This window comes from Ranitomeya variabilis, chromosome 4 (assembly GCF_051348905.1).
Source record: "Ranitomeya variabilis isolate aRanVar5 chromosome 4, aRanVar5.hap1, whole genome shotgun sequence".
NCBI classification, from domain to species: domain Eukaryota; kingdom Metazoa; phylum Chordata; class Amphibia; order Anura; family Dendrobatidae; genus Ranitomeya; species Ranitomeya variabilis.
In genome coordinates this window covers 38,271,181-38,296,519 of record NC_135235.1, presented here as the reverse complement: position 1 = coordinate 38,296,519, position 25,339 = coordinate 38,271,181, and the positions used below count along the sequence as shown (strand labels likewise).

At 41.1% G+C, this 25,339-nt stretch overlaps 1 protein-coding gene across 1 annotated transcript in view; it reads left to right on the top strand.

Annotated features, from left to right (window-relative positions):
• ADAM12 (ADAM metallopeptidase domain 12) overlaps window positions 1-25,339 on the top strand; it is a 679,455-nt gene that overhangs the window by 526,908 nt on the left and 127,208 nt on the right. Inside the window, exon 12 of the mRNA XM_077258380.1 lies at window positions 24,772-24,949. Coding sequence (XP_077114495.1) covers window positions 24,772-24,949 — 178 coding nt within the window. The remainder of the gene's footprint in view (window positions 1-24,771; window positions 24,950-25,339) is intronic.

Below are 25,339 nucleotides of genomic sequence, written 5' to 3'. Positions count from 1 at the left end.
ACAATGACTGATAACACCTCTATATACAGTAGATAACACAGGATCCACCATTCACAATAGGTGATGTCACAGCTCACCTTCTCCTGTACAATGACTGATAACACCTCTATATACAGTAGATAACACAGGATCCACCATTCACAATAGGTAATATCACAGCTCACCTCCTTCCCTCTTGTACAAAGACTAATAACACCTCTATATACAGTAGATAACACAAGATCCACCATTCCCAATAGGTGATGTCACAGCTCACCTTCTCCTGTACAACGACTGATAACACCTCTATATAGAGTGGATAACACAGGATCCAACATTCACAATTGGTGATGTCACAGCTAACCTCCTTCTCCTGTACAATGACTAATAACACTTCTATATACAGTAGATAACACAGGATCCACCATTCACAATAGGTGATGTCACAGCTCACCTCCTCTTCCTGTACAATGACCGATAATACATCTATATACAATAGATATCACAGGAGCCACCATTCACAACAGGTGATGTCACAGCTCACCTCTTCCTGTACAATGACTGATAACACCTCTATATACAGTAGATAACACAGGATCCACCATTCACAATAGGTGATGTAACAGCTCACCTCCTCCTCCTGCACAATGACTGATAACACCTCTATATACAGTAGATAACACAGGATCCACCATTCACAACAGGTGATGTTACAGCTCACCTCCTCCTCCTGCACAATGACAGATAACACCTCTATATACAGTAGATAACACAGGGTCTACCATTCACAATAGGTAATGTCACAGCTCACCTCCTCCTCCTCCTGTACAATGACTGATAACACCTCTATATACAGTAGATAACAAAAGATCCAGCATTCCCAATAGGTGATGTCACAGCTCACCTCCTTCTCTCTTGTACAATGACTAATAGCACCTCTATATACAGTAAATAACACAGGATCCACCATTCACAATAGGTGATGTCACAGCTCACCTTGTCCTCCTCCTCCTCCTGTACAATGACTGATAACACCTCTATATACAGTAGATAACTTAGGATCCACCATTCACAATAGGTGATGTCACAGCTCACCTCCTCCTCCTGTACAATGACTGATAACACCTCTATAACACGAGATCCACCATTCACAATAGGTGATGTCACAGCTCACCTCCTCCTGTACAATGACTGATAACGCCTCTATATACAGTAGATAACACAGGATCCACCATTCACAATAGATGATGTCACAGCTCACCTCCTCCTCCTGTACAATGACTGATAACACTTCTATATACAGTAGATAACATAGGATCCACCATTCACAATAGGTGATGTCACAGCTCACCTCCTCCTCCTCCTGTACAATGACTGATAACACCTCTATATACAGTAGATAACACAGGATCCAACATTCACAATAGGTGATGTCACAGCTCACCTCCTCCTCCTGTACAATGACTGATATCACCTCTATATACAGTAGATAACACAGGATCCACCATTTACAATAGGTGATATCACAGCTCACCTCCTCCTCCTCCTGTACAATGACTGATAACACCTCTATATACAGTAGATAACACAGGATCCACCATTCACAATAGGTGATGTCACAGCTCACCTCCTCCTCCTGTACAATGACTGATAACACCTCTATATACTGTAGATAACACAGGATCCACCATTCACAATAGGTGATAATTACAGCTCACCTCCTCCTCCTCCTGTACAACTACTGAAAGAAAAAATAAAAGGTTTATAATTTTTATCTTTAACACATATTGTGGTATGGAAAAAATTGCATTCAAAGAAAAATACTTTAAACACAAAAACTGATTTAAACAATACGTAGTTTTCAACTTATCCAGAAAAAAAAACCTGTTATCTCTTGTAAGAAGGGAAGAGGAAAAGCAAAGAAAAAATTCCATAGGCATGAAAGGGTAAATGTTACGACCCCAATGGCAGAGGGTCTCAGAAATAGTTTCTAAGTCTGCAAACACAGAAACCAGCTCATAGGGCAGTGGTAACTGATCTGACCATATATCTAATCCTAGCACCACAAATACCAGCAGCCGGGGAACGTGCCTACGTTGATTCTAGACGTCTCGCGCCAGCCGGAGAACTAACTAACCCTAGAAGGGAAAAGAAAGACCTTTCTTGCCTCCAGAGAAAAGACCCCAAAAGTTGGATACAAGCCCCCAACAAATAATAACGGTGAGGTAAGAGGAAAAGACAAACGTAAGGATGAGCTAGGTATTTAGCAAAGAGAGGCCCACTAGCTAATAGCAGAATATAGTAAGATAACTTATATGGTCAGCAAAAACCCTATCAAAAATATCCACGCTGGATATTCAAGAACCCCCGAACCGTCTAACGGCCCGGGGGGAGAACACCAGCCCCCTAGAGCTTCCAGCAAGGTCAGGAATCACATTTAGTACAAGCTGGACAAAAATGAGAGCAAGCAAATAACCCAAAAAACAAAGAAGCAGGACTTAGCTTAATTTTGCACGAACCAGGACCAGCAGATAGGAGCAAACAAAAAGGATCTGATTACAACGATGCCAGGCACTGGACTAAGGATCCAGGAGGTTTATATAGCAACACCCCTGGACTAACGACCCAGGTGGGTGCAAACTGAGGAAAGAAAATCCCAGAGTCATATCACTAATAACCACCAGAGGGAGCCAAGAAGTCTAATTCACAACAGTACCCCCCCCTTAAGGAGGGGTCACCGAACCCTCACCAAGACCACCAGGGCGATCAGGATGAGCAGCGTGAAAGGCACGAACTAAATCGGCCGCATGCACATCAGAGGCAAAGGATACTGAAATTTAACAGTGATTTTATTCAGAAGCCGATAGTCAATACAAGGTCTCAAAGATCCGTCCCTCTTGGCCACAAAAAAGAATCCCGCACCAAGAGGGGAAGAGGATGGACGGATATGCCCCTTCTCCAGAGACTCCTTGATATACGAACGCATTGCGGCATGCTCAGGTACAGACAGATTAAATAATCTTCCCTTAGGAAATTTACTACCTGGAATCAAATCTATGGCGCAGTCACAGTCCGTATGAGGAGGCAGAGCACTGGATCTGGACTCACTGAATACATCCTGATAATCAGACAAATACTCAGGAACTTCCGAAGGAGTAGAGGAAGCAATAGACACCGGCGGGGAATCAGCATGAATTCCCTGACAGCCCCAACTTGACACAGACATTGCCTTCCAATCCAAGACTGGATTGTGGGTCTGTAACCATGGCAGACCCAAAACGACCAAATCATGCATTTTATGCAGAACAAGAAAACGAATCACCTCCCGATGTTCAGGAGTCATGCACATGGTTACCTGCGTCCAAAACTGCGGTTTATTTTCCGCCAATGGCGTAGCATCAATACCTCTAAGAGGAATAGGATTTACCAACGGTTCAAGAACAAAACCACAGCGCTTGGCAAATGACAGATCCATAAGACTCAGGGCAGCACCTGAATCCACAAACGCCATAACAGGGTAAGAAGACAATGAGCAAATTAAAGTCACAGACAAAATAAATTTAGGTTGCAAATTACCAATGGCGACAGGACTGACAACCCTTGTTAGGCGTTTAGAGCATGCTGATATAACATGTGTAGAATCACCACAGTAAAAACATAACCCATTCTGACGTCTATGATTTTTCCGCTCATTTCTAGTCTGAATTCTATCACATTGCATTAAATCAGATGTTTGTTCAGACAACACCACCAGAGGATTAGTGGTTTTGCGCTCCCGCAAACGCCGGTCAATTTGAATAGCCAGCGCCATAGAATCATTCAGACTTGTAGGAATGGGGAAACCCACCATCACATTCTTAATGGCTTCAGAAAGGCCATTTCTGAAATTTGCGGCCAGAGCACACTCATTCCACTGAGTAAGCACGGACCATTTCCGAAATTTTTGGCAATACACTTCAGCTTCATCCTGGCCCTGAGAAATAGCCAGCAAGGCTTTTTCTGCCTGAACTTCAAGATTGGGTTCCTCGTAAAGCAATCCGAGCGCCAGAAAAAACGCATCAATATTTGCCAATGCCGGATCTCCTGGCGCTAGCGAAAAAGCCCAATCCTGAGGGTCGCCCCGTAAAAAAGAGATAACATTTTTCACTTGCTGAGCTGGATCTCCAGATGAACGGGGTCTCAGAGAAAGAAACAATTTACAATTGTTCCTGAAATTCCTAAACCTAAATCGGTCTCCAGAAAACAGTTCAGGAATAGGTATTTTAGGTTCAGACATTGGACTACTGGTAACAAAATCTTGTATGCCCTGCACACGAGCAGCAAGCTGGTCTACACTTGTAATCAAGGTCTGGACATTAATGTCTGTAGCAAGCACAAGCCACTCAAAGGTAAAGGGGAGGAAGAGAGGAAAAAAAAACCAAAACCTCAGAATTTCCTTTCTTATTATCCCACTTCTGCAATGCAATAAACATTCAATGTTGGCCTGGCATACTGTTATGACCCCAATGGCAGAGGGTCTCAGAAATAGTTTCTAAGTCTGCAAACACAGAAACCAGCTCATAGGGCAGTGGTAACTGATCTGACCATATATCTAATCCTAGCACCACAAATACCAGCAGCCGGGGAACGTGCCTACATTGATTCTAGACGTCTCGCGCCAGCCGGAGAACTAACTAACCCTAGAAGGGAAAAGAAAGACCTTTCTTGCCTCCAGAGAAAAGACCCCAAAAGTTGGATACAAGCCCCCAACAAATAATAACGGTGAGGTAAGAGGAAAAGACAAACGTAAGGATGAGCTAGGTATTTAGCAAAGAGAGGCCCACTAGCTAATAGCAGAATATAGTAAGATAACTTATATGGTCAGCAAAAACCCTATCAAAAATATCCACGCTGGATATTCAAGAACCCCCGAACCGTCTAACGGCCCGGGGGGAGAACACCAGCCCCCTAGAGCTTCCAGCAAGGTCAGGAATCACATTTAGTACAAGCTGGACAAAAATGAGAGCAAGCAAATAACCCAAAAAACAAAGAAGCAGGACTTAGCTTAATTTTGCACGAACCAGGACCAGCAGATAGGAGCAAACAAAAAGGATCTGATTACAACGATGCCAGGCACTGGACTAAGGATCCAGGAGGTTTATATAGCAACACCCCTGGACTAACGACCCAGGTGGGTGCAAACTGAGGAAAGAAAATCCCAGAGTCATATCACTAATAACCACCAGAGGGAGCCAAGAAGTCTAATTCACAACAGGTAAAACAGAACATGTAAATCATACAGTACACATACTAACGTGGCTGGATTGTAACACAATCTACCTGCTGAGTTTGCAAAAAAAAATAAATGTTTTTTTTTCTCGTTTAGAAACGGTTCCATACCTCTTCATGTGTTGTGTGTGTTATTGTTTCTTAACTCCACTGAAATGAATGGGGGTGAGCTGCAATACCACCAACAGCCTGTGTGTAAGTGTGGTGCTATTTTTGGGAAAAAGGCAGACATGTTTTTTTTAATTCTTCAAACTCTTTAGAAGGAGTTTTCCACTTTATGAAAGTTATTCTGTTTTAGCTGCAACTGTGACATCACATCAATGGCACACATCACTGCTGCAGCCAATCACTGAGCTTGTCGACTGCTGATTGGCTGCAGCTGTGATGTACACTGTCGATGTGATGACAATCAACAATCACCGAGTTCAGTGAATGGCTGTAGCCGTGATGATGTCACATCGACAGTTGACATCACTGCTGCAGCCAATCAGTGACTTTGCTTACGGTATGTAAAAAGCAGCTTGAACTGCTAAGCTCTGTGATTGGCTGCAGTGGTGATGTGAGCTGTCACTGCTGCAGCCAAAACATAGAGTCCTGAGCAGAGACGGAGAGTCAGAATTGGACCTGGGGAGGGTGGGTGTATACTACCGGAGCTTGTAGCTTTACATCTTTGCAATGGTTTCAGCACGTTTTCGGCTTACGGCGCGCAATCTGATGTGGATGCACTTGCACTTTCTTTACGCGCTGTACTTGAGCCAAACACTGTATATTACATGTTGCTTTCATGGCGCAGTGTACCATTTCACAGTCATGATGCACACACTTGAAGACAGTTCTTCTGCTCTGATAACTGGATTATATTGTGTGAGTATTAAATTACATTAACAATCGCGCCACTCAATATTCTGTAAAGTGGCGCATACTTGACCAGACCCCGGCCTGTCAGTGTCAATCAGATGCTAAATCAAATCACCAGAAGCCGGCACCGCAGAGCTGTAGCCTTAAAATATACAGCTCTTCTTTTTTTAATACTAGCCCGGCTGTCACAATTCTTTATGTCACCGCGACAGGGAATTCAATAAAGTGATTGTGGGAGAGAGCAGATTCTCTGTGCAAGTGCCAGCCAGGACTTTATATCATTGTGCACATGTTTAACCCCTCAACCCCTCGCTGCCACTGTCGCCCGTTGCGAAGCTGAAAAATGGCTTCGTTGTAGTGCTAAATCCGACATTCCTCTGTGATTACTCATATAGGGCACTGACATCATGTACAATTTTAATAGAGATTCATTATTTAAAGATGACCCATCATCAGGTCATAAGCGGAGAGTTTTGTTCCATTTTCATTTCCTCTTCTCCCTTGAGTATTCAGTTTCTTGTTTTGTTTTTTTTTTAAATGTGCCATATGGATCTAAAGATATGGAGCTTTTTATTTAGTGCTTATCTTTATGATCTTTTTCAAAGGGGTGTGCTCACTGGGTAACAATGCGGAACAGTCTAAAGACACGCCCCAGAGGATCCCGTGAGCACCGCCCCCTTGATAAAGACCATAATAATGAGCATTAAATTAAAATAACCATAGCTCTGTATCTGTAAAATGGATTAAAAAAAACATGATACACAAGGGGGCATTTGGAATAAAATGAGTGCTAAAACTGGACGCTATTTTTTTTTGATCTGGTGACAAATCATCTTTAAAGGACATTTTTAATAAAAGAGAAAAAAAAATCTAAATTTTTTTAAACAAATATAACAAAACTGAAATGAGACTTATACCTAGATTACAGTTGAGCGTAAAGGATCTGCCTGGTCTTGTGAAAAGGCATAAGCCCACCAGAAATGTTGGGCAATGGGCACAGATAGCAGATTTTTAAAGAATTGAATGATCAAACAGCTAAATCACTAGCAACGTGTAATGAAATGATGATCATGTAACTATCACATGTTCGGAGCCTGGAGATATGCACTAATGTATACCTAATCTATCTCCGCCATCTACTGTAATCAGGAAACACTGAGAAGGTAGGTGGACATCCAATATAGATTCTGGCAGAAGTTGTTGCTGTCTTCCCCATGTTCTTGACTGGTAATGTATGGGTTCTTCCTAATTCCTAATCCAGTAACTATCATATATTCTGAATCTAGAGATCTACTCTAAGTACACGGAATCAATCACCTCCATTTCTGTGATCGGAATTTTAGGGGTTTTCCTAATCCTAAGTATTCTAGCTGCCAAGGATGAGATTCAGTCCTATTAATGGCTCTAGTTAAGAGTTTAGCAAACAAAAATCACACTGCTCTGGTCCTCCATGGCACCTGGACCAAGGCAGCCCTCACTTTTGCAGCTGGAAGCCTTGACCTTGCATCTTGGGTGGTGCTAGTATTTACTAGGTCCCTCAATGTCAATGTCCATGCTGCCATGCTAAAAATTCTGGCTACAGGAGTTGCAGCTGTCACAGAGGACTGGACCCCGGACCATGGCAGCACAAATCTTTTTGCTCAACTCTAATTTAGAACCATGGATAGGATCTCATCCTTGGTATTTGCAATACTTAGAAATAGAAAAAAAAACATACATTTTGTATCACAGAAATGGGACTGATTGATTAGGTATAATTAGAGTACATCTGGAGGCTCCAAAACATGTGATAGTTTCTCAATGATTATGCATTGATCATTTGTGATTTAGTTGTTTTATCATTCAATTCAATAAAAATCTGTGTTCTGTGCACTGGCTTACTGCTGGGCATGGGATTTTCTATAAGTGTCAATCAGAACATTTAATGCTAAAGTGTAACTTATGCAAGGAACAACGTATGAATTTTAGACTTCCATGGACTCCTAGTGGACAAAGCAGCTGAGTAGGCGTCTGTGATTTTAGCTGTGACCTACAGAAGCAAGGCAAAAATTAGCCATCATTGAGATAAAAAATATGATTGTTTAGTCCTATGCATTTATATCTAAGACATCCACTTTAGCATACCCTATACTGTAGCACTGGTTACTAGTTGTAGGACATGGAAGGGTAGCTACACTGGTTGATGGAAGATGATGAAGCCAGTGACTTGCACTGTAATTGGACTCTTATTTATAAGCCATCTTCTTGCGAGTGAACAGTTATATTGGACTGCATCCTCCTGCATCATAATCGCGCCCATAAATATTACCAGCATAATGACGGCAACGAAACAGCTTGGCTGTGAGATACTGCAGCCCATATCGAGCAGGACAGTAGATCATGATGAAGGATGATTACTGATGCTCATGTTGGCCTGTTTGTCATCTCCCTATTATCAGGCGGCGATGTAGCTCTCAGCAACTTCCATGATTAACCTAATGGATCATATGTATGAAATTGTGATCCTGTGCATTAGCTTTTCCATCAGATGTCTCAATAAATGTAATTTAAAGAAAAGGTTTTATGGTTTTCTCATGTTGATTGAGAACAGGGCCAGACTTAAAGGGAATCGGTCAGTAGGATGAACCCTTCAAAGCCGTGTATATGGGCAGTAAAATGCCACCTTCATATCTGTGATGAGAAATTCATGTTTTTCTTAATATGTAAATTAGCTGTTAGGATCTATGGGCCAGACATAGATCTCGCTGAGAATCTGCCTCCAAAGCTTATTTTAAATGAAAAGGGGCATTTTCAGTTCCAATTTTATTCTGCTTCCTATGTCCTACATGCCTATATAGTTGGCTTAGGAGCGTTGATCCTACTTAATGATTCCCTTTAAGATACCATACTGTTATATCTAATGACTGCCCCTTATACGTTCATTTATTTTACTGGTGAAAGAGGCATGAACTGCTGCCCTACACCTCTGGAACCAACTTATTTCCCCTTAGGATCAAAGACCCGGGCATGTTGGATTTCAATCCATGTGATTGTTGGCTGATCCTGTCATTATCAGTAGCTTTGGTCAAATTTTGCTTCATGTTTATGGTGTTTGGTTGGGTGGTGCCCGGTGAAGAACATTTTCCATATAGTGTGCCTTATAGTCCAATCACCCAGAACAAAAAAAAATACTCCATAGTGATATGAAGTACCGCCACCATGTATCTAAATAACAATGCACGATGACTAAAAGTGGCTATACACATTAGACTACAGTCTGCCTATCGCACAATTTCATCAAGATCAGATGACTTATCTTTTTTTTCCCTGTGGACAACTGCTTTATCTCATTTCCACAAGATAGGTGACAAATTATTAAGTTGTGTCCGACTGCTGGGACCGTTAAAATGGAGAAGCAGTCCGCATGCTCAACCTGCTGCTCCATTCACTGCCTATGAAGCTGCCGAGTGTGCCACTTGACTTTTTCCAGCAGCCCTACTGAGAATAATTGGAGCTGTGGTTGGTAAGTTGACCCTCCACTCCATTTTGTAATGAGAATTAAAGTTCCCAACTCAGGATAAAAAAAATCCCAACATTCAGATGCACACCGATCAGCAAGTACTTCTCCGGAAAAACCCCTACTGACTCTCCATCGAAAAGTGATGACGAGGAAAAAAGGGAATGGCTGTGTTTAATTTTAACATTGGTTCCCTTTGCTGTCAGGGAATAGTAGAGGCTTACTTCCCTCGACTCACTTAAAACATTTGCCTGCCCAGCCAAACCAAGCATTTATGTGTTGGGTGGAATGGTTGTGGGACAGACCAATGAGCTTTCCGCTATTGAGTGTTTGTTTGTAGCTTTATCTATAGGGTAGCCTTACCTTTAGCTGCATGCTGTGCAGATGTTTTTCATCAGTTTTTGAGTGCCAAGTATGGGAACAAATAGATGAAAATGAAAAAGGGCATGAGTGACAAATTGGGCACTATAATGGGGACCCATTTTGCTCTTTGTATGGGCTTCCTGATGTTCTATCAACACCATTGTTTCCATTAGTACACCTCGATAAAGATCCGTCAACTAACATTTTCCTTAAGAAACATGGGTAATATAGGCCTTCGATCCTAGTCCTATACTTCATTAACACAATTTCTGTCTATTTTGATGAGTTTCAATAGATTTGTACACAAAGCTATTTTATCTAGAAAACATCAATCGGTAGACCTCGCATGATTCTAACTTGAGAATTGAGACGCTTGTCTGCTTCCCACGCAGTGCCAGAAATGTTCTACCTATCTACAGTTAATTAGTTATCTTTCTTAGCATGACATTATTAGTTAATTAGGTAACCAAAGAGGAGGAAACGAAGGGATAAAATTGACCTGTTTATTTAACATGAAGTCAAAACAGAAATATATTGATTGACCACGCACCGCGTCCTCTGTAATTTCTATCAAGATCAATAATATCATTTATGCTGTCTCATCTCCGCAGTTTCTTAGTTAATCATTCATTTTTCCAGTGATAAATGATGTAATAATGAGCGGTCATTACCTGAGTTGTTTTACATAACCAGCTTATTAGAACATCGTAAACGCCCCGGCAAAATGTAATTTAATCGTTTATTTTCAGGTTGACAAAAATAATGTACAAAAAAAATAAGCCATACTGGTCCAGAAAAGTAAAAAGTAAAGAGAATGTCCTTGAAAAGTCTAGTCCCTAAAGTGGAAATTTCTGCCAATTGTATGAGAGTTACAAAAATTGTCAACTAATTTTGGAATTGAATGGGGCAGAACGGCAATGCCACACGCAACCTGTTATTTCCAACCTTGGACGAAGGTAAAATTTGCCAAGGCGGGAGAGAAGTCTAAGGAGGCATACACAAAAAATTTACAGTACTGCTACTTTTCTTCAAACATAGTTCCATATTTTTGTTTGAATCCTTGACATTGGTGGCATCTACTATAGACCAATGGTGGTCAAAGTCCTCTGTCATAGAAGCCTGGATACATATTTACTGCAGTTTTGCAATACCGTAATTACTTGCATAATTCAAATGGGTGAAACACCTTTCTTTTGATGTTACAGCTGTAAAATATGCATCGGGAATCACCAAAACCAAAACTGCTAACCCAGTTTTTCAAACGCGTTTCTAACAGCCAAAAAAATACTATGTGTGAGTACATCCTAAAAAATTATTTGATGATGATTGATGATGAAAAGTGAGAATTGATAAGTAGAGACCCCTAAGCAATTACCCTTTTGCTCTCCCTGCAATCCACGATAATCCCACGTTGTCTTGTGACATTTTAGATGAAAATAGCCCTAAAACAAAGCTGGAAATATGACAAAGAAGAATTGATTCTGCAATAAGGTCATCCCTGAGACTATAATAAACATGAGCTAATATATTTGTTAAGGAAATTATAGTCGGAAAAGCCAAGAAAACAAAACAGGAAACAGGTTTTAAATCCATTAATCCACTAGGACATTGGCTTACTTTTTGTTTGTCCTCCTTTCTGGCATTGACCTCTCAATACTATTTTTCATCTTTTTTTCTTTACTTCTGATTTTCCTTTATATTTTTTGTTTATTTCCGCCGATGCTTGTTGTGTAGGAGAGTAGTTATGTCTATCCGCACATGCTGTTATAGGCTGAGTGCTTTATGATTGATGTTTTATGATTTTATGTCAATTCGAGTGATTGACAGCGAGGTGCCTGCTGTATGGAGTAAACATCAGAGGAGTGGTGATCTTGTTCTCCACTCATAGAATCAATATCTTGGTTGGAAGGAATTATTCCTTCTTTTCCTTATAAGAAATAGCGGTTGCAAGCTGAATATCACACCGCTGGTACTCCTAAAATATACTGTAACTTCATTAAAGCTTGTGGGATATGAGAACATGTCACAGTGGTTACTGGAAATGTGTTACCAGCTGCGTATAGAAAGGGCTTTGGTGCTGGCCTGAAAGGGAGTCTCCACCTTTTAACACTATTTCATTTTTCATTCTAAATTCTGTGCTGATAACATATAGCGATCGGAGCTCAGTTATAAATACCCTGCATAGACATAGATATAAAATATAATAACCGTGAGCTGATATAGTACCCAGCGACTAATGAGGTCCTTCTCCAATTAGTGCAATTACTGATGACTAATTGGCTATAGATGGCTATAAACTTGTGGTATGATGTGATATGATCAAGGTGTCAACATCCTATCACTGTTTGCATAATTCCAGCATTGTGAAATGTATGCGTTAAGCTATGTTCATTAGTGCTTAACTCCCAAGTCTTTGGTTCCATCGAGTCTTACATCTTGGTCGCAGGAAAATGGGATTTGGACGTTTGTGTTGATGGGACCATTGACTGTACTGATGCAGACAGTCACTGTGCTCTCTGTTCAAAATCATTTTCATCTGCATACACGTATATCAGGCGGGCTCCAAGATGCAGTCGGTTTAGTCTCACCCCAAATTGGCGTATACGGACGAAAATAATGTCTGACAGGGCACACAGTGACTCCCATCTACATCACTACAGTCAATGGCGCTATCATTACAGTCAACAGCCCCATCATTGCAGTCAACAGCCCCATCAATACAGTCAACAGCCCCACCATTACAGTCCATGGCCCCATCATTACAGTCCGCGGCCCCATCATTACAGTCAACGGCCCCATCATTACAGTCAACTGACCCATCATTGCAGTCAATGGCCTCATCATTGCAGTCAATGGCCCCAATCATTGCAGTCAATGGCCCCATCATTACAGTCCATGGCCCCATCATTACAGTCCATGGCCCCATCATTACAGTCAACAGCCCCATCATTACAGTCAACAGCCCCATCTTTGCAGTCAGCGGCCCCATCATTGCAGTCAGCAGCCCCATCATTGCAGTCAACGGCCAAATCATTACAGTCAACAGCCCCATCATAGCAGTCAATGACCCCATCATTGCAGTCAGCGGCCCCATCATTTCAGTCAGCCAAATTATTGACTCCATCTACATCACTACAGTCAATGGCCCTATCATTGCAGTCCATGACCCCATCATTACAGTCCACAGCCCCATCATTACAGTCAATGGCCCCTGTTATGACCCCAATGGCAGAGGGTCTCAGGAATAACTGCTAAGTCTGCAAACACAGAAAACCAGCTCATAGGGCAGTGGTAACTGGGCTGACCATATATCTAATCCTAGCACCACAAATACCAGCAGCCGGGGAACGTTCCTACGTTGATCCTAGACGTCTCGCGCCAGCTGGAGAACTACCTAACCCTAGAAGGGAAAAGAAAGACCTTTCTTGCCTCCAGAGAAAATACCCCAAAAGTTGGATAGAAGCCCCCAACAAATAATAACGGTGAGGTAAGAGGAAAAGACAAACATAAGAATGAGCTAGGTATTTAGCAAAGAGAGGCCCACTAGCTAATAGCAGAATATAGAAAGATAACTTATATGGTCAGCAAAAAATCCTATCAAAAATATCCACACTGGAAATTCAAGAACCCCCGAACCGTCTAACGGCCCGGGGGGAGAACACCAGTCCCCTAGAGCTTCCAGCAAGGTCAGGAATCACATTTAGTACAAGCTGGACAAAAATGAGAGCAAGCAAATAACCCAAAAAACAAAGAAGCAGGACTTAGCTTAATTTTGCACGAACCAGGACCAGCAGATAGGAGCAAACAGAATGTGTCTGATAACACCGATGCCAGGCACTGGACTAAGGTTCCAGGAGGTTTATATAGCAACGCCCCTGAAGTAACGACCCAGCTGGGTGCAAACTGAGGGAAAGAAATCCCAGAGTCATATCACTAGTAACCACAAGAGGGAGCCAAAAAGTCTAATTCACAACAGGCCCCATCATTACAGTCAATGGCCCCATCATTGCAGTCAATGGCCCCATCATTACAGTCAACGGCCCCAACATTACAGTCAATGGCCCCATCATTGCAGTCAGCGGCCCCATAATTGCAGTCAATGGCCAAATCATTACAGTCAACAGCCCCATCATTGCAGTCAATGTCCCCATCATTGCAGTCAATGGCACCATCATTACAGTCAACGGCCCCATCATTGCAGTCAGCAGCCAAATCATTGACTCCATCTACATCACTACAGTCAATGACCCTATCATTACAGTCAACTGGCCCCATCATTGCAGTCAACAGCCCCATCAATACTGTCAACAGACCCATCATTACAGTCCACGGCCCCATCATTCCAGTCAACGGCCCCATCATTGCAGTCAGCGGCCCCATCATTGTAGTCAACGGCCAAATCATTGCAGTCAACGGCCCCATGATTGCAGTCAATGGCCCCATAATTACAGTCAACAGCCCCATCATTGCAGTCACCGGCCCATCATTGCAGTCAACGGCCCCATCATTGCAGTTAACAGCCCCATGATTGCAGTCAACAGCCCCATCATTACAGTCAATGGCCCCATCATTACAGTCAAAGTCCTCATCATTACAGTTAACGGCCCTATCATCACAATCAACGGCCCCATCAGTACAGTCAACCGCCCCATAATTAGTCAACAGCCCCATCATTACAGTCAAGGGCCCCATCTGTAAAAACATCCAAATCCCTTTTTCCAGTGCTTCAGATGTAAGTGAAAGTAAAACGCTATATGAACATAGCCTGTTGCAACATTTATGACATCACATTGTGCATTATTCTACGATTGTAACATTACATACCTGCGAAGTTTCAGAGTTGGGTATGTTGTTTATTTCATGACCATACCCCTTCATATGCACCCCCTGGATTTAAGTGTGGACACCAGGAGTTCATTGGTACATCCCAGAGTCATGCACAACAAACCTTGTCGGAAGCATCACATTCCCAGAGGAACGTTTGCCTATTAATCCAGAATGTTGCCTTTTTTCAGGTAGTCTTCTAGACTTTCCAGGAAAGCTGCCAAGTTTGTGTGTGCAATGCATTATCCTTGTACATTTAAGGGTTTTCCCCAAAATCAGAAGATATCCCTTAATCATATAATTGGGGATAATTTGCTATTTGCTGTCGGTCAGACTGCTTGTCCTCTAGTAGTATTCTGAATGCAGCCCCGTGATGCTGAGAATTGGGTTTTATGGAGCTCCATCTTGAATTAAGTGGTTGTGTGCTCCATTCATTGTCAATGGGACTGCCAGAAATAGTGGAGTTCTGTGCTTACATTTTTTAGCTGTCCCATACACAATTAATGGACTTAAGGCTGAGCAATCGCATCTTTGCTCCATTCAAAACAGAGCTCTGCAGTGCACCATATTCTATATTCTAGTGCCCTATTCTTGGAATCATTGGGGTCCTGGCGGTCAGACCCCTAGCGATCAGCAAGTTACCTCCCATCCCATGAATGGTGCATAAATTGTAATTTGGGGAAAATCCCTTAAAGAAAAACAAAATTAACAGTGCATTTCATGTCCTCTACTTGCTGTTGAACATGGCCTTGGTGGAGTTTTGCTATTGGACACCATAGTTTCTTGTTACATTCCTGATTCTGATTACCTGCAATCTCCACTAGAGGGAGTGTAGATCCCATCTTCCCAGTATGCAATAAGCTCATAAGCTCCCTCTAGTGGTGGCTGCAGGAAGTCAGAATGTATATCTATGAAATCTATGCCTATGAAGATGGGTTTGAGCTCAGTATTAGAAAAACAAAGTTCTAATTGCTCTAAATAAATATTAACAAAAATAGTGAAATCAGAGGGATTAAAAATATATACATATTTTTAAAATTTGCATTTTGGTCACTTGTAATTAACCTTTTTTTAACATTTAATGCAATATACTCTATAAGGTATAAATGCACTGCCTGGAGTAAAATCCTCCTTGTACACCTACATAGAAAAATTATTTGTGTTCAAGGTACCTATTGGTCTAGAGAGCAATTGAGGTCAACTTTTCAATATTCCATATAAGCTTCTCCCCGCCATGTAAAATTGTAAAATCTAGGTAATATTGCCAGCAGGTTATTGCAGGCAATTTTCCTGCCTGAGGCTACAATAGATAGGATTCCCTGTCATGTCGTTACAGATTGCCACACAATAGTTGTATCTTCATCGTCAGCGTTTTAATGAACAAATAGTTAAACCCATTATTTTGTTTGTGATTTTGTAGCATATGAAAGCTTCATATCTTAGAACATGTCACACCCATAAATTGGGTCTTACGGAGACATCATCTCCTTCGTTCAGCAGGTGAACCATCCAATGTCCTCCGGTACGTTCTGGTGCAGAGTACATTAGTCGCTCACCAAGGGGCCGAGAGGCAGCGTCGGAGAGCGCTCTCCCACCCTGAGCACGCTATACCAAGTGCAATTGATTTCTTTTCTGTGTACTGGGTTATAAGGACATAGCACTTAAAGAAGATGTGAACCTCCGCTTTCTTGGAGAACAGCAGATGTGGGTTTATGGAGACCACTCATGTAGCAACTGCAAAGAGATTGCTTGTAGTACAGACTGGCATTTCTTTCACCAGTTGTTCAGTATTATTTTCCACTAGTGTCTTGTGATAAATATTTAGTGGGTTCCAATTGTGAGGTTAATAGTTACATAGGTAGAAATAAGTCTTAGGTCCATCAAGTTCAACCTTTCGCTCATGGTTTTAAGCATATCTCTATGAAACCGAATGTATGTAGCCGGTGGTATTAACTTTAATTTTTAACTTCTGCTCTGATTCAATTATCACTCCTGCCGATTATTCTATTTTTTTAATCCATCATATGGAGATATGAGCCTTTTTATTTGGTGCCAATTTTTGCTATTTTTCAAGGGGGCGTTGCTCACAGGAGGGTAATTATGCAAAACAGCCTAAAGACACGCCCCAGAGGATCCTGTGAGTCATGCCCCATGGGAAAGACCATTTAAACTAGGACTAAATTAAAAGCCCCTTATCTTTGGAACTATATTTTTAAACGAAAAAAGAAAAATGTAACCCTCATGGGGCCAACAAGAATAAAATAAAAGCCAAAACTGCTCACATTTGACCCGATAACATGTCCTCTTTAAAGGCATTGTGTGGTTTAGAAAATTCAATGAAAACCTTTATTCTTTCAGCCACAGTCAAAAACGATTATGCGAAGCTTTGGAGGACCCAGAACATCCATCCACACACAGACAGTACATTGTTATATAGGGAACTGTGTAATACTTCATCTCCCCTGTGGCGGCGCAGCAGGGAAATTGCATATTTGCTACCAGATTCCACTATAGCTGATCGCTGTTGATCACCTAGACAGGCGTCATCAGGGGGCTGAGGCTATAATGATGATGACGCCCCTGATGACGCCTGTCTTGGTGAAACATGTTGGGGAGGCTATGAGCTGTTTTTAGCTGTTTTGTGTGACCTTATATCCATAGACAAATATTCTCACTCTACAGCTTAATGCCATTTCATGGACTGCAGCCATGATTTAGTTAAGATAATCCAATGTTTGTGGCAGATAGGGTATAGATCTCTAAAAATATTGGGCACCTTTAATATGAACATATACTAATATCTATATTATTATTATCTACAGTATATTAATTAAAACAAATAAAAGTCAAGCTTAGCTGCAATCTCTAAGATAGGGTCTTTTTACCCATCTGGGTAAATCTTTCCATTGGGACCACAATTTAGTAAAATGGTCGTATCCATTCTCGCTCATCAGTGAACCAACACTAAACCTCCCCCAATCCTGCATTGGAAACAGATAATTCTGGTGTTTGGAATATTTTTCACTGACTACAGATTCGTCATTACATTTGCCCCTTTTTGTTGTCTAGTTTTGTGTTTCAACTTTTTTATCTGCGTATTATTTTTCTAGCAATTTTCGGCATTTTTTACAGTATGTTTTATGTGTGCTTTTTTTATATTATCTGTTTGGGGATTTTCCAGATGTTTTTGTCTGATTTATCAATTATTACTTTTTAAAAAGTTGCTAAATTTTTATGCAAATATCCTCCAGTCTCCCCTCCCCACGGAGTGATGTTATGTACGTTTGGAATTTTTTATGAGATATTTTAATACTACTTTTTGGGCAAAAAAAAGTCGCAAAGCGGTTTAAAGACAAAAACAAATAGCAAAATTCATGAACCAAGTGGGCAATTTTGAAGAACTTGGAGAAAAAAAAAAAGATCAATGAATGGCAAAAGACAAAAAAAAATAAAAAAAAAATTGGCCGATTGAAAAAACTGAAAAATGGTGGGTCAAGGGGGAAATTTAACATAATTTTTTTAACCAAAAATATGATTAAAAAAAAGTACAGGAATAAAAAGGTCAAAACTAGTGATGAGCGAATGTGCTCGGATATGATGTTATCCAAGCATGATCGGGTACTAACCGAGTGTCTTCGGCGTGCTCGAATAATATGGTTGAGTCCCCGTGGCTCCATGTTCTGCAGTTGTTAGACAGCCACAATATATGCAGGGATTGTCTAACAAACAGGAGTCCATGCATGTGTTGCAGTTGCCGAACATCCACGAGAAATGCAGCCGCGGGGACTCGGACATATTATTCGAGCACGCCGGAGTCACTCGGTTAGCACCCGAGCATGCTCAGATGACACCGTATCCGAGCATGCTCACACATCACTAGTGAAAACCTAAAAGAACAAGAGCGCTAGAAAAAAAAGATATTTTGTTTTCCTGCACAGCACGAGAGACACATCTTGTATAAAGTTATTCTTTTTTTAAGTTCTTAATTTCTCTTTACAGCGGTGAGATAAGCATTTCACATACAGCATGATTCATTGCCTCTGGCAGGAGCAGGATTTCTAGTAGTGTGGGTGTTTTAGCAAATAAATTGCTAGGAACAATGCACATCTTTCATTTGTACGGTTATCATGCAGAAAGCATATAATAGAGGTGTGGGAAGGATAGCTTTTTTTTATTCAGCAGGGATATAACTCGCAACAAACAAAAGTTTACGGCAAGAAAAGAGTATGAACCTCGGGTAAATGGTTTTTATAAATAAGAATGAAAGAAACGTGACAGCTCTTCTCTTACAAGGAGGCACGGCTTTCTATTGAGGGCAAATAGCTTCAGGTTGGGATAACAAACGTCCGGCGTTTTGATGGAGCAGTCGGTGCATTGCTCTTGGCATTGGAAGCCCATTCCGCGCTTTCTTAGGTCAGTCACTTTGCAAGTTCACTTCTTGCCTGCCAACTAAAATATGTCTTCCCTTATCTTCCAGTAAACTTTCTAACTATTCAACTTTCTGGGAGTACAAATTCAATAAATTACCTGCCAGCAAAATCCTTCATAAGCAGCAATTCGCATCACAATCACTGGGCAGCCACATATTCCATAAACGACTCCCGACAGAGTATCTTGAAATTGGTGATTTTTTTTTGTTTTTTTTTTTTTTAATCTGGTCGTTTTGAAACAACTCTGGATGTGTTGAGCCAAGAGGAAAGGTAAGAATTACTATTGAGAGAGCAATTCCAAACTTAACGGATACTATTATCATTGGCATAGCAGACCTTAAAGGGATTGTCCGGTCCAAATCACAGTCACTTTGTGTGACTGCAGACTTATGAATCCCGTTAGCGCACGCACTGTGTGCTACAGGGAGTCGCCGGTTTCTGCTCCAGGACCAGAGGGTATGTATGAGTTATACATACTTACGGCAGGGGACATGGCCTCACTCCATACACTTGCATTGTAAGTGTATGGAGAGAGAGGCCGTGCCCATTGCCCGGGAGTATGTATATCTAAAAGTTGAAGCTGTTGAGTTCCAATACAATTCTGCAGCATATATATACAATTCTGTACTTATCTTGCACCATTTACAACATTGTTATCTTCTTAGTTGACAGAGGGTCTTTTGGGCCCCCATTGGGCTACTTATACACCACCTAAAGTTACAACCCTTGAAACCACTATGGTCCTAGTGATGCAGAGAGGCCCTTTCAGATTTTTTTTAGGGGGACATTCTTACCCACAACCAAGGGGGCTGTGTTGTAGTTTGCTTGTAGTGCTCAGTTGCGTAGTGCCTATATGTTTGATAAGTTGGGGGCCCACGTGTAAGAAAACTTAGATTCTCCTCCGAGGAGCCAATGGCTGGTGTTTATAGTAGAGCTGGCATTACTTTTACTAATGTAGTATATTGATTAAAGGAAACTCTCATCCTACTGTATATGTCGCATTCAGCAGCCACTTTGGATCCAACAATCACATTTTTAATGAATCACTTGACATAAATGTATAATTTTGTACCCGGTGTGAATGCCGCTGTTCTTCTGAATTTGGCGTAATTTTTCTTTTGTTCCTCAGCCTCTCCGTTCCTGAGATATGGCCTCCTGTTTCTTGTATATAAATCTATTTATTTATTTTTTATCTAAGCGGGGGAGGCTCTCAAATTTTTCTGTGGGCGTCTTCTAGAAGACCACTCCCAGTTGGCTAAAAAATAACTTACATTTTATATACAGTGTAGAAAGGGTCATATCTCAGGAACGGAGAGGCGCAGGAACAAAAGAAAAACAATGCCGGAATCAGGAGAACGGCAGCATTTACACCTGTTGGGAAAAAAAACTATTTGTGGTAAGTGATTGGTTCTTTTCTATAGATAAGCCATAAATGATTTTTGTAATTTTCATCCCCAGTTTCAAGTCATGCAGGCCTCTTCATGTTCTTCAAAAATATCTGACCTCAAAGATTTAGCAAAGCTGGAACGTGCTTTGGGGCTGCTGATAAATATGTCAAATGCAGCTGTTCTGGCTCCCTATAGACAACCAAACCCATCCTAAATAGGCTCAGGAGCGTCCATTATCTTACATTAAACAGGGCGTGCTCCTGACCTTGGTGCTGATTCTTATGATTAATCTTCTACAATTTAGACTCGTATACACAAGCCAGGCACTGACACCATACAGTGGGGCAAAAAAGTATTTAGTCATTCAGCAATAGTGCAAGTTCCACCACTTAAAAAGATGAGAGGCGTCTGTAATTTACATCATAGGTAGACCTCAACTATGGGAGACAAACTGAGAAAAACAAATCCAGAAAATCACATTGTCTGTTTTTTTATCATTTTATTTGCATATTATGGTGGAAAATAAGTATTTGGTCAGAAACAAAATTTCATCTCAATACTTTGTAATATATCCTTTGTTGGCAATGACAGAGGTCAAACGTTTTCTGTAAGTCTTCACAAGGTTGCCACACACTGATGTTGGTATGTTGGCCCATTCCTCCATGCAGATCTCCTCTAGAGCAGTGATGTTTTTGGCTTTTTGCTTGGCAACACGGACTTTCAACTCCCTCCAAAGGTTTTCTATAGGGTTGAGATCTGGAGACTGGCTAGGCCACTCCAGGACCTTGAAATGCTTCTTACAAAGCCACTCCTTCGTTGCCCAGGCGGTGTGCTTTGGATCATTGTCATGTTGAAAGACCCAGCCACGTTTCATCTTCAATGCCCTTGCTGATGGAAGGAGGTTTGCACTCAAAATCTCACGATACATGGCCCCATTCATTCTTTCATGTACCCGGATCAGTCGTCCTGGCCCCTTTGCAGAGAAACAGCCCCAAAGCATGATGTTTCCACCACCATGCTTTACAGTAGGTATGGTGTTTGATGGATGCAACTCAGTATTCTTTTTCCTCCAAACACGACAAGTTGTGTTTCTACCAAACAGTTCCAGTTTGGTTTCATCAGACCATAGGACATTCTCCCAAAACTCCTCTGGATCATCCAAATGCTCTCTAGCAAACTTCAGACGGGCCCGGACATGTACTGGCTTAAGCAGTGGGACACGTCTGGCACTGCAGGATCTGAGTCCATGGTGGCGTAGTGTGTTACTTATGGTAGGCCTTGTTACATTGGTCCCAGCTCTCTGCAGTTCATTCACTAGGTCCCCCCGCGTGGTTCTGGGATTTTTGCTCACCGTTCTTGTGATCATTCTGACCCCACGGGGTGGGATTTTGCGTGGAGCCCCAGATCGAGGGAGATTATCAGTGGTCTTGAATGTCTTCCATTTTCTAATTATTGCTCCCACTGTTGATTTCTTCACTCCAAGCTGGTTGGCTATTGCAGATTCAGTCTTCCCAGCCTGGTGCAGGGCTACAATTTTGTTTCTGGTGTCCTTTGACAGCTCTTTGGTCTTCACCATAGTGGAGTTTGGAGTCAGCTGTTTGAGGGTGTGCACAGGTGTCTTTTTATACTGATAACAAGTTTAAACAGGTGCCATTACTACAGGTAATGAGTGGAGGAAAGAGGAGACTCTTAAAGAAGAAGTTACAGGTCTGTGAGAGCCAGAAATCTTGATTGTTTGTTTCTGACCAAATACTTATTTTCCACCATAATATGCAAATAAAATGATAAAAAAACAGACAATGTGATTTTCTGGATTTTTTTTTTCTCAGTTTGTCTCCCATAGTTGAGGTCTACCTATGATGTAAATTACAGACGCCTCTCATCTTTTTAAGTGGTGGAACTTGCACTATTGCTGAATGACTAAATACTTTTTTGCCCCACTGTATGTGTTCATTTTCTACACATCGTTACGGAACGAGGTCTCCTCTTCATTTTGTTTCCTTGCTTGCGCGGATATTAAAATATGTTTAGCTGTTTTTCTCATTTGTGTTGTATGTGGACGTTTTCCCTCAACTCAAATATTCTAAAACTGTAGAAACACGTTTTGATAAAAGTCAGAAATACTTATTCTGTTCCTGATGTGTCAACCATTGATCCTCTAAGTCTAAGGGACAAAGAGAATTAAAACTTGCTGAATACCGGCATCTTGCAAGAAGAAAGTTATATTTATATGTTTTGAAAATATACCAGTAATATAATTTACAGTTTCTGAGTTAATTTGTAGGACTAGATCCAAGAGAAAGAAGAAAGTCTCCTATTGTACAGATACACTGTGAAGTGTAGGGACCAAGTTGATTTAGGTGACCTCATGCTCACACAATTGAATCAAAATGTGCACTAAAAAGTTCAAATGTGTAAGTATAAGAAAAATGGCAATAAAATTTAAGGATGCAGACAAATTTCCTTTTTGCTAAATAATTGATTTTTGCTAAATAATTTCATGTTTTGATCAGACTTTTACCCGTCAATGTCAAATATGCTCACCTTTTAATTTTTTTTTTTATTTAATTTTTGTATGGGGAAACACAATTTGATTTTTTTATGTTTTCACAGTTTTTAAACTTTTTGTTTAACTTTTCACTGTATTTTTTAATACTTGACTTGACAATCATTTGATTGCTTTAATTGTATACTATAATGCCACATTATTGTGGAATATACTGTAAATCATGGTTTTCACTGGAGAACCGAAAAAAACAACCCTTTGCAACCTGTAACAGCATTGTGGGTTACAATTGGTGACCAGTCACCCTACTGGACAATGGAATTTCAGTGGTCAAACGGGTAGTCCGACCAATTGGCATATATGCGGTCATATGCCGACTAGACGTGTGACAGGTCTAGTTGGAATGTGGCTGGAAGTATACAAATCGCATACTTGCGGTCATGCTATGCGCCAGGCGTTGGCACTGGAGAATCCTCACAGTGCGCAGTACATACAATGTGAGGATTCACAAGTCTGCAGTTCCATAGAGAGACTGCAGACTTGTAGCCTACAGCCGGACAATCCCTTTAAGCAGCAGGGATTAGAACCAGCTCCAAATGCTACTATTAGAAGCAGGTGTCGGCTGTATAACACAGCCAGCACCTGCCCTGTGTGGAGCAAGCTCAGCTCCTGGGGCAAGAGACTCCTTCAAATACATTGAATTGACCCAAGTTAGGATCATATTTGAGGGAAGTTATTGATAGAATTAATGTGTCTGTATGTTCTCCTTACAATAATCTTTGGATCCGGTGGTGTTCACTTTGGGGGGCATTTTCTTGCTCGATATGATGGTATTTTAAGGGTTTTAGGCCACCCATAAAGTTATTTTCCGTCTATAATTGTCACCAAAAAAAACCCTATGTCATTCAATTGATTAGATATTTGGAAGAGTTATAACACAGGAAAACAAAGTGTATTTTTCTTATTTAACAAACTAGAAATATTTCTTAATATTTAGAATGTTGCCAGTCATACGTACTAGAGTTTAGTTTGACGTTTTATTTATCCTTTAATAAATTTGATGATTTTGTTATTGAAACCTTACCTTATAAAGTTTTTTCATCCTAGTAGGAAATATTTTTGTATTATAGATAACTTTTCTGGAAATTAAAAATAAAAAATAAAATCTTTTTCATGCTATTAGGAAATTCCTTTGTAGTATCGGTGTCTACAGCCTAAACTTACTCACTATTCTGAGTTATCGCTGCGCTATGAAGGCACGTTGAGGATGTGGTTCTGTCCATGATTTGGTGAGAAAATAGGCTTGAATTTTTTTATGTGCCAACTGGTCGGCGTCCAGATGTAATATAATCGTACAAGAGGCACGCTTTGGCACGATAATAGCAAAAAAATTATTTGTGTAAGGAGTAAAACATGGATCACGTCTCCAAAAAAAGGGAAAAGTCGTCCCATTTTTTACACAAAGTCCCTCTCTGTGATGTCCTCAAACCTAATGGCTGGACGCTTCCCAGTATGACCAGTACCATGCTGACTTTTCTTGGGTGTTGGCAGCCTGAAACAAGCCAGCCCTGTAGAAATAGAGAATTATTAGCAAATATTTCTTTGCAATAACACAGATCTGACTGATTTAGCATTGCTTTTCCCTCTGTTCTCCTGCAGATACCCATTCCCAACAGTGTTCAGCAGCTGCAGCAAGAAGGACTTGGACTCCAGCCTGGAAAAGGGAGTGGGCATGTGTCTATATAACATGCCTGAAGTTACAGAATCATTTGGAGAACAGAAGTGTGGAAATGGATATGTGGAAGAAGGAGAACAGTGTGATTGCGGAGAACCTGAAGTAAGAGGTCTACTGTCTTCTCACGTATCGCGTGTGTGCACCATGATGATAATTATTACAAAGCACCAGATTAAGTTGGTGGTGCGCACTTTGGAGAAAATATAGTAGTAACATGATCCCACCGCTAGGACTCAATCCACCAGTGGTGGCCGGACGTAGACATGTCCTTTGCCATTGAAGAGGAGAAATAACCTAAGACTCTTTGACCCCAATTCTTAATCAATAAAACATCGTAAAATTGGTTTCTTTCTATCTGGCATGTGGCAATTTATGGTCCCCTCAGTCAACAGGTCCTGGGTGCAAGTGCTACCTCTGCATGCCCAACAAATATGCCCATGCAGTACAGATCTATGTTAGTTATGGAGACAATGAGCCAATAACTTATAGAAA